General features: G+C 48.7%; 1 protein-coding gene across 2 annotated transcripts in view; it reads left to right on the forward strand.

Moving 5' to 3' along the window:
* The window catches only part of LOC109891926 (pleckstrin homology domain-containing family H member 3), a 51,499-nt gene extending 41,545 nt beyond the window's left edge, over window positions 1-9,954 (forward strand). The window contains exons 8-13 of one of the 2 annotated variants that reach the window (XM_031827339.1): window positions 2,267-2,474; window positions 2,699-2,835; window positions 4,123-4,243; window positions 4,826-5,310; window positions 5,620-5,811; window positions 7,349-9,954. In XM_031827339.1, the coding sequence (XP_031683199.1) occupies window positions 2,267-2,474; window positions 2,699-2,835; window positions 4,123-4,243; window positions 4,826-5,158 (799 nt within the window). In that variant the 3' untranslated portion in view covers window positions 5,159-5,310; window positions 5,620-5,811; window positions 7,349-9,954. The remainder of the gene's footprint in view (window positions 1-2,266; window positions 2,475-2,698; window positions 2,836-4,122; window positions 4,244-4,825; window positions 5,311-5,619; window positions 5,812-7,348) is intronic. The other variant, XM_031827340.1, reaches the window with a different exon arrangement.
* The last annotated feature ends 332 nt before the right edge of the window (window positions 9,955-10,286 follow it).

Genomic DNA, 10,286 nt, shown 5'->3' on the forward strand with positions numbered 1-10,286 from the left:
AAGACTGGATTGGTTCGAGGTACAGATCTGGGGTAGCAAAACATTTCAGCAACATTGAAGGTCTCCAAGAAAACAGTGGCCTACACCATTCGTAAGTGGAAGAAGTTTGGAACCGCCAGGACTCTTCCTAGAGTTGGCTGCCCGGCCAAACTGAACAACCGGGGGAGAAGGGCCTTGGTCAGGGAGGTGACCAAGAACCCGATGGTCCCTCTGACAGAGCTCCAGAGTTCCTCTGTGTAGATGGGAGAACCTTCTCTGCAGCACTCCACCAATCAGGCCTTTATCGTAGAGTGGCCAGACGGAAGCCACTCCTCAGTAAAAGGCATGTAACAGCCAGCTTGGAGTTTGCCAAAAAGCACCTAAAGACAAGTTTCTCTGGTCTGATGAGACCAAGATTGAACTCTTTGGCCTGAATGCCAAGCGTCATGTTATGGAGGAAACCTGCCACCATCCCTACAGTGAAGCACGGTGGTGGCAGCATCATGCTGTGGGGATGTTTTTCAGTGGCAGGTACTGGGATACTAGTCAGGATCGAGGCAAAGATGAATGGAGAAAAGTACAGAGAGATCCTTGATGAAAACCTGCTCGAGGACCTCAGACCGGGGTGAAGGTTCACCTTCCAACAGGACAACGACCCTAAGCACACAGCCAAGACAACACAGGAGTTGTCTGAATGTCCTTGAGTGGCCCAGCCAGAGCCCGGACTTGAACTCAATCAAACATCTCTGAAGAGACAACCTGACAGAGCTTGAGAGGATCTGCAGAGAAGAATGAGAAACTCCCCAAATACAGGTGTACTAAGCTTGTAACGTCATACCCAAGAAGACTCAAGGCTGTAATCGCTGCCAAAGGTGCTTCAACAAAGTACAAAGGGTCTGATAAAGATAAAGAGTCTGAATACTTATGTAAATGTCATATTTCTGTTTTTTATTTTAAATAAATATGCAAACATTTCTAAAAACCTGTTTTTGCTTTGTCATTATGTGGTATTGTGTGTAGATTAACGAGGAAAATAATACTATTTAATACTTTTTAGAAGAAGGCTGTAACCTAACAAAATGTGGAAAACGTCAAGGGGTCTGAATACTTTCCGATGTTTGGCATGGGTAAGTATGGCAGTTGTATTTTCACAGTATAGCTAGCTAGCAGCCTCCGGGGTCAGCCTAAATACAAGGTGGTGGGTTATGCAGCAGCGCTGCTATAAAGAGATAGGGTCAGTGTTTCCCTGAGACCTCTGTGAGAGAGTGTTGAGGCTGACCCCACAGCTGGACAGAACTGGAGCTGCACACTGGGCAGAGGGCCCAGAGACTGAGCCCCCCTCCCCCTCTACCCCCATGGTGTGTCTACCCCCAGGGAATGTCCCCAGTCGGAGAAGGGTCGGCATGAGCCCTGCGTGGGTGGAGGAGAGGAGGTTGGGCTGGCGGGTGGGGGTGGGGGCAGACGGAAAGGGATCACACAGCACAGCCTCCCTCAGTGGAACATTCCTAATTATGTTTGAGCAGCAGGACAAAACCCACCCTGTGCCCCGTAATGAGACAGAGGAACAGAGAGGGGAGTGAGAGGGCCTTCTCTCTCTCTCCATTTGGCTGTCTGGAGTGTCTGAGACTCCACTCGTTCGCCCCCTTTCTCTCTCCAGCTCTTCTCTGTTCTCTGTGCTGTATATTTTGGGATGGACACTGTAGTATAATTGCTTCCTTCCCCAACTTCTACCCTTCCCTGTTTGTGCTGGGGTGAGCTCATGGCTCGGTCAGGTCATCTTTCACACCTCTGACATTCTTGCGTGTGTTGGAGATTTTGGGCCCATTGAAGATTGACCCCCCCCCCCCTCACCATCCCTGGCCACTCCGCTGGGAGGAAGTGGCAGGTCACTCTGGTTCACGTGAGCGGAAACACCTTTTCCTGTAAAGAGCTCTGCTGAAGGTCAAACATGTTTTCTTTCCCTTTTTACATTCTCTTTGAAGGATGGAGGGAGGAGAGCCTTTTAAGTCTCTGAGAGCCAAAGTGAGAACACTGGTCGTTCCTCGCCTCATTGACTTCTCAGTATTGGCAACGCGAAAGAAAATAAAGATGGCTTGTGTTGAACTGAAAGGATGACGCAAATCCAGTTCAAATAATATAACGGTTTACAGGCCTCGCTTTATCAATATTTGAATCACTGACGTGCTTCAGTTTGCCTTTTGAAATGTAGTGGAGCTTCCTTTAGTCATACACACACACACTCACCCGGCTCACTCCCATGTCTCCTCTCTCCCCTCCCGCGGTCCAGGATCCAGAGCCAATTTCCGGAGTCTGAGATGGATAACTATGCGTCGTTCATCGGGGAGGCTCTGGAGAAGACACGGTGTCGGGAATGTGTTCCCTCCTGGGAGGAGATCCAGGTGCTGATGGGGAGACAGGAGATGCTGTGTACAGTTCACTACCCAGGACCAGGCTCCTGTCAGCTCCACATCAGCTCACACACCACCGCCAACGAGGTGAGGGGGGACCTCTCTATCATCTCTCTATCATCTCTGTCTCTACCAAGATCTACGAACACCCTCTCCAATCTAGTTGACCTTTGTGGAGACTTGCACTGTAAAGTGTTGTCCCTACTCCCTACCAGACCCAGCAAGTTGGGAACTGCCTGTACTCCTCAAGACACACTCTCTCTCTCTCTCGCTCTCTCGCTCCCTCTCTCTCTCTCTCTCTCCTCTGCTAGGTGGTGAGGAGGATGTTGGAGAAGCTGGGTCTGAAGGAGAGCAGAAACACATTTTCCCTGTTTGAGCAGAACGCCCACTGGGAGAGAGCTGTAGGGGGCAGCACCATCATCGCTGACATCCTCACCAGGTTTGAAAAGTAAATATTGCGCAAACAGGCAGACAGACAGGCAGACAGGCAGGCAGACATCAATACGAGGTTAGAAAAGTTGGCCTACTCCAGAATTGAATGAGAACTCATCTATTATATGTATGTGCCAAGAATCCAAGCTATGTCCCGTAGAACAACAGACAGAGGAATCTGAAGTCTTTGATCGATAGATAGTGTAATTTAAATTTTTTAAATTTGATTAATTTTAATTTGATTTATTTAGTTTTTAGGGGGTGCAATGTAATTGTCTGCATCATTTCTAATTTGTATCATTATTATTTTCCCCTGACCCTACCACCCCTCCCCAAATTAGAGTAAACTAATAAACAACAACACCTAGGCTTCTACTTCCAGCTTATACATACTAGTTACATTTTACCGACATATACACACCGACGTATATTTTACCATCCCGTTTTGATTTCTAATTGACATATATTTCTCAACTGTGCTGTAATGTTTCACAAAAGTTCAGAACTTTTCTATTCTCCTAGTTTCTACAGATAGATAGTGTCGTTTGTGTTTTTCTTCTCCTGTGGTCCAGCTCTCATGCTGTAAATGAACCAAGTCCCTGGTAACTGCTGACCTTGCTGTCTCATTTGTCAAACACAAACTGACACCATGCTGGGAAAGTAGTGCGCTTGTGTCACCATGTCTGTCTCTCTGCAGTCAGGGCACCCACTGTACACTCAATGTGACACCGATGTCATGTGCTTGTGTAAGGATAAGTCTCAGTGTGGCAGATAAGGAGTGAATTCAGCTGGAATAGAAGGGCTCAGTGTTGTTCTAAGAGGTGCGCGTGTGTCTACAGTCTACAGAGCTAGAGTGACAGGGTAAACATACCAAATGTAGCTAGTCACTGTTAGTCATCATCCACTGCAGCACATGGTGATGTCACAGACAGGAAGCAATGGGGTGGTGGGATATTGACCTGGCCAGCCAGTTGGGGAGTTCTCATGCATGCAAGTGTGTGTGAACGTGTGTATAATTTCTCACACGTGTAGTTTCCCACCCGTCACCCCTGCTAACCCCTTATGTTCTTCCTCCTCCTCTCTCTCCCTCTCTCTCTCCCTCTCTCTCTCTCTCTCTCTCTCCCTCTCCCCTCTCCTCTCTCTCTCTCTCTCTCTCTCTCTCTCCCTTTCTCTCCCCCCTCTCTCTCCCTCTCCCTCTCTCTCTCTCTCCCTTTCTCTCCCTCTCTCTCCCCCCTCTCTCTCTCTCTCTCTCTCTCTCTCTCTCTCTCTCTCTCTCTCTCTCTCTCTCTCTCTCCCTCTCCAGCCTGTCTGCCAAAGAGCCAGACTCAGACTCCCAGTGGAGGCTTTGCTTCAAACTCTACTGCCTTCTGGATGCTGACACCATATCTGTTGACAGTATCGAGTACCTCTTCCTCTTTGAACAGGTAACAAACCTCACAGAGAGAGAGAGAGAGAGAGAGAGAGAGAGAGAGAGAGTGAAAGAGGGGGGGAGATCGGCGCCTCTATTTCCTGTGTTATTGTCAATGTTAAATTAGACTTTAGTGGCTGTTCCAATAATGATAACGAGACATTTTAATAGCTTTGGCCAGTGACTCATTCCTAGTATTTCACTGCGTTGTTACGTTTCACTTAACAGTCGTTAAAGTCTTGCTATGCACAATAGTAATTTAACACAATGCTTTAAAACATGAGTAAGGCCATTGGCTGCACTGCTGAGAGCCCAGGCTGCACTGCTGAGAGTCCATTAGTACATTCTTCCTGAGGACAGTTATAAAATAGTTATGGGCCTGAGTAAAACAGGGTGGGGTACAACTATTACGGATGGAAGGAGAGCATTACTGACACACTGTCCCCATCTCTTTACCCCTTTCTATTTTTCTCTCTCTTTTAAACCCCCCCCTCCACTCCACTCTCCACTCTTCATTTTCTTAAATCTCACTCATGCTCTCTTTCTCTATCCTCCTCTATGTCTCTCTTCTTCCCTCCCCCTCTCTCTCTCCCTGCAGTGCCATGAGATGGTGGTGCGAGGTCAGCTCCCAGCCTGTGAGGAGGACCTCCAGACCCTGGCTGCCCTGCGGCTTCAGTCTGTGATCGGGGACTTCAGCACCCACTCCCCCTGCCCCCCTCTGGACGAGCTCTTCCCCGGCCACATGGTGGAGGCACGGCTCCTCATGCCCCCCTGTGCCCCCCCCGCCCTCCTCCCCGGCACCCAGCCCCCGGGCCAGGGCTGCCCCAGCGCTTCCCCGGGGGTCTCCTGGGAGGGGCGTTGTGGAACCATACGGCCACTGCAGCCCACAAGCAGAAGGTGGAGCAGAACCTGCGGCTACGCAGCCGTCTGAAGGAGGAGGCTGCGGCCATCATGAGCACCATTGTGGAGTGCTGGAAGGGCCTGGCCGGGTACAGCAGGAGGGACAGTATGACTGCCTACCTCACCATCGCACGCCAGTGGTCTGGCTTTGGCTGCACACTCTATGAGGTGGACTTCTATATTGTGAGTATAACTCCTTTCTCCGTCTACACAGATAAGTGAGTTGAGCGTAAAGAGAGATTATAGTACTGACCTCTTTCGCCCTCTCTCTCCCTCTTCCTCTCTCTTTCTATCTTTCTCTCCCTCTCCCTCTCCCTCTCCCTCTCTCTCTCTCTCTCTTTATCTCCCTCTCTCTCTCTCTCTCTCTTTATCTCCCTCTCTCTCTCTCTCTCTCTCTCTCTTTATCTCCCTCTCTCTCTCTCTCTTATCTCCCTCTCTCTCTCTCTCTCTCTCTCTCTCTCTCTCTCTCTTTATCTCCCTCTCTCACTCCAGAGTTCGACAGGTAGTTTCTCTCAGAAGCTGTGGCTGGGTGTGGCAGCGACGTGTGTGTCTCTGTACAGGCAGGGCGAGGCAGAGGCTCTGGAGTCCTTCCCCTACGGACAGATCTGCTCCTACGGCGTCTCCGACAGCAACACCTTCAAGATCACCGCCGGCGACCGAGACCTGCTGTTTGAAACTACCAAGGTGGGCGAACAAAAGCTCATAGCAGGAGGCATTGTGTGTTCTAATGATACATCTGTCATTCATAGACACATAGCAGAGTCTGTAGGTGGAATTAAACCTGAAAAGGTCTTTGATTGACTCCAGTTGTTCTCCTCATTCGGGCCGCACACAGCAGTGAGCCTCTTTATTGTGCCTGGTGAATGGCCTCTATTCCTGATCACAGTGACGCGTTGTGCACAGTCATTGAAACAGCCACTCTGCCTGCTCATGATGTTATTCCACCCACAGCTCCCTGACCCACGTGCAAAAACAGTAATTAATCGCGATTTAAACGAGAGTACACAGCCTGCCTCTCTCTGCCACCAGAATCAACCACCAAGAGTCTTACTTCCTGTTATTAAATACTAAGCGGGGTGAGTTTTTTTCTTTGCAGTGTTAGACTAAAATATTAGCCCATAACATTTCCCAGAAACCTGGATATTTCCCCAAACAGCTAATTATTTTTTTCTTTGTGAGAACAAATCATCCGTTCATCCTGCAGATTTGCTTGCATCTTCCCACGCGGAACAAAGCCCTCTCTGTGATCTCTCTCTCACGGGGCACAAGAGTGGCTTTTATTTATTTATTGGGGCAGCAGAACAGGCAAATTGGAGGCCAGCTAAAGGAGGGTGATACTTTTCTGAACTATGGGGCTCACATTGCTCTGTATTAAACTTAGAGGATTTAAGTGGATTGGGCAGAGTTCACCAGGAGCTGGTTTGAAGGGGGATATTGTTAAGCTAGGAGTCAACGGTTAAGGAAAAGTTAGCAGCTGAAGTAAGGGTTAAAATTGGTGCCGACAACTGGACTGGGGTCGTGTTGAAGTTAGTGTTAGGGGTAAGGTGTAAGGCCAGATATGCACTGATGGTAGTTGGATAAATTGGGGTTAGGACCCGGTGGCCAACACAACAACATATGATCATGAGCTAATGCAATATTTTGCTGTGACCTTAAGGACAGATATAAACCCCAGCTGAAACACAGACATGATATGTTGAAATGCAATACCCATCTGCCTTTGTTGTTGTTAGGGTTGTGTCTTACTGAAGTTCAGTCCAGTGGTGTGAGTGCTGGTGCTGCTGCAGAATGTGCCAAGGCACATCACGCTCTGACCATCCCTGGAGGATTGTGTCTGTTCCAGCAGCAGCTGGATGACATCATCTATCCCCTCCCTCCCGTGATGGTGCCAGACACAGACATTGAGAAAGCCACTCCTCACACTGTCACCAGTCTGATTCTCTGTTCTCTCTCTCTCTCTCTCTCCTTCTGTTCTATCTCACTTTTTCGTTCTTTCTCTGTTCTCTCTCTCCCTCTCTCTCTCCCTCTCTTTCTCTCTCTCAACCTGTTCTCTCTCTCTTCCCCCCTGCCTCTGTTCTCTCTCTCTCTCTCTCTCCCTCTCTCTCCCTCTCTTTCTCTCTCTCCACCTTTCTCTGTTCTCTCTCTCTTCCCCCCTGCCTCTGTTCTCTCTCTCTCTCTCTGTCTCTCTCTCTCTCTCTCTCTCTCTCTCTCTCACACACAGCTGACTGAGATCATGCAGCTGATGAATGCCTATTTCAGTGCCATCCGTCGCCAGCGTGGGAGGGGCGACGACGTGGTGAGCATCACAGAGGGCACTGCCATCGAGGTGGGCTTCCACCACCTCCCCCCGATACCCACCCCCACCCTGCTGGAGCTGCCCTCGCACCCCGTGTGAAGAGCGCCCCTTCCCCCTGTCCTCAGCTCACACGCAGCCTCCTCGGAGCCCAGCCCCAGCCTAGTGGACCCTGCGCCTGCTTCCTCCACCTCCTCCACTGGGAACAGCACCACAGCCAAAACAAAGAGAGGGCTGTTTTTACTCCTCATCCGTGAAAATAAACCTCGCTGAGAGTTCCAACTGAAGGAGCGAGAAGGGGAGGAGCCTGTTTTGTAAGTGAGGCTAGAAACGCACAGAACCCAATGTGGGTGCTGATGAGGTGTCACCACCTCCCCCATCCTGCCACACAACCTCTGTTCTCACATGGGAGATCCGGCACCCCGACAACGTGAGGCACGGGACCCGAAGCTGTGGCTCCTTATCTCCTAGATCTCGCAGGGCCATACTTCAGGGAGACACACTGTTGCCTAGACACAAGAGTTCATCTACAGTTCCCCAACCAGTTACACCGCTCACCAAGAGACACGGAGCAGAGCAGAGAACAAACTGCTTGAGGGAGCGCTGTGAACGTGCCTCTGCTATGTTGTTCTACATGTCGTGCTCTGCCTTTCCTAGAAGATTATCGCCCTTTCCTAGAATATCCCTCATGCAATAGAAAGGGGGGGGTGGAATCAGACTGACTGACTCACACCCACACTTTCACCTCCTCTCTCTCGCACACACACACTCTGAAAGGGTCTGTTTTCATAAAGACCCCAGCCAGGCTTGCGTTACCTAGAACTGTCGATGTAGCAAGCCATGTGAACTGGAACTTGAACCAGATGATGGAGCTCAGTAAGTCACTCTGGCTGTCATGGACAGAACTGCTCCTGCTGGTACTGTCTGCTGGGTGGAGAGACTACTGGATGGGACACGTTGATTGGACGAGACTACAGGATGGGACACTTTGATTGGACGAGATGTTATAAAGGACCCAGCCTAATGCTGTGTAACAGAAACTATAGGATCTTGGGCTATGACTTGTCTGTTGGTTCTACCAAACACTCTGATCCCCCCCCCCCCCCCCCCCCTTGTCAACTTGCTGCTTGCCCGAGCTATCACCCCAACATGAAACTATGGCTAACACTTGGCTAATACTTGATAGGAGCATTTTAAATGTCTTGTCTGTTCATTTTTAATAGTTAAGTGATCCAATTTTGATCTTATATCTAGGCCTATACCTACAATTTAAGGGTGGAACTGTTATTTCCCAGTCTCTGTTTCAGTGGGGAACATATTCGGTGTGGATGGAAATTAGCTGTTTTAAGTCTGCACTCTGAAGAATTGATGTACTAACCTAACCCCCAGCCAGTAACATGGACCATCACAACCACAATGCAGACCCCTGTCTTTTCTCTGCTGTGCCGACACACAGAACCAATGCTGTCCTGACTATTGATGCGTTCTTAGTATTATTTATGTACACACTTTGTGACACATTGTTTGGTGTAGTCTTTTTATTTCATCCATTTTGTATGTCTTAAATGAGGACCTAGCTGTTTTTGTGTTTTTTAGTTTTTTTTAGTATGGCTTTGAAATGATCCCATTAATGTCTCATCTAGATCCATTAGGTCACTGTACTGATCAGCCATGTGATCCTATAAAAGCTTAAGGGCTCTATTCAATCTGTATGGTGGAAGTTCAGCGTTACAGCGTGATTGAAATGTAACGTTCCCACATTAGCGGAGACTGCATTCACGGTAAACGCTGCATGAGTCTACTCAATCGGAAATGACATTTCTATCGTACCATCTGTAACACTTCAGCGACAGATTGAATAAAGCCCTAAGCTACCTTATTGCCACAAACCCACAGCACATTGCCCTTCTGTGTTCACTACTTGGCTGGTAGACTTTGTCCAAGTTCATTAAAGTAACCAAAAAGTTGTGTTTTGAGCATGGACCAAAGATAAGTTCTGCTGTAAGCTTTCTCCAGAGAATATACCCAGACGTTAGATAGTTGCACCTCAAATGTTACACCCCAACGTCATTTAGACCAATATAAGTTTTAGTTATGTTGTAATACAGAAGTCTATTAGGAACCCTGGCTGTGGTGAGCTTTCATTTTCCCTAACCCGCCTGCCCCTTATACCTGGCAGCCAGACTTGGTCTTCCTCAGGAGGAAGGACCCACCATGGCACAGCCAGCCCTGCCTCCTGCCCATACGATATGCAGGCAGTCACTGTCCAGTCAAGCCGTCGCTTTTTATACTGCAGCTGCAGGCAGCTACGCTCACGGTCTCAGAGATCCCTCCCTCCGTGTAACTATGAAAAGGAAGACCGAGTCCAACCTAAAGCTGGCTTTGTTTAAAGCTTGTTTGTACACCGCATGGTACCTTCTGTATGTAATGTGTGTATAGTCAATTGCACTATTGTTTTTTAACTAACTTGGATGTGCAATAAGTAAACTATAAGGACTATGTAATTCATTAAAAAGCAGCACCATTGTACCATACTGTTTGTTATTGTTTTAAGGCTCAGTATTCCTGAAAAACAAAGCCACTCTCATTGATGCCCTAGTTACAGTCCACAGTTAGGTTCTCAACCAGAGCTGCCTGGCAGAGGGGATGGATTTTGGTGCCAGCAACCAGACAGGTTTCTAAAATCTCTCCTTCTGAATAGTCAGCATCTTAGGTTGACACAATGGACGTGACCTGCTTGACTGAGCGGGCATCGCTGAGTGAGCCTGCATTTCTTTCTGGTAATGAGGCCTGAAGTAGCGTAGTATAATTTGATGGGGGGGGGGGGGGGGGGTAGTAAAGCTTTATCTAGCATTATTTTGTGCAC

The sequence above is a fragment of the Oncorhynchus kisutch genome, linkage group LG6, assembly GCF_002021735.2.
Source record: "Oncorhynchus kisutch isolate 150728-3 linkage group LG6, Okis_V2, whole genome shotgun sequence".
Taxonomy (NCBI): domain Eukaryota; kingdom Metazoa; phylum Chordata; class Actinopteri; order Salmoniformes; family Salmonidae; genus Oncorhynchus; species Oncorhynchus kisutch.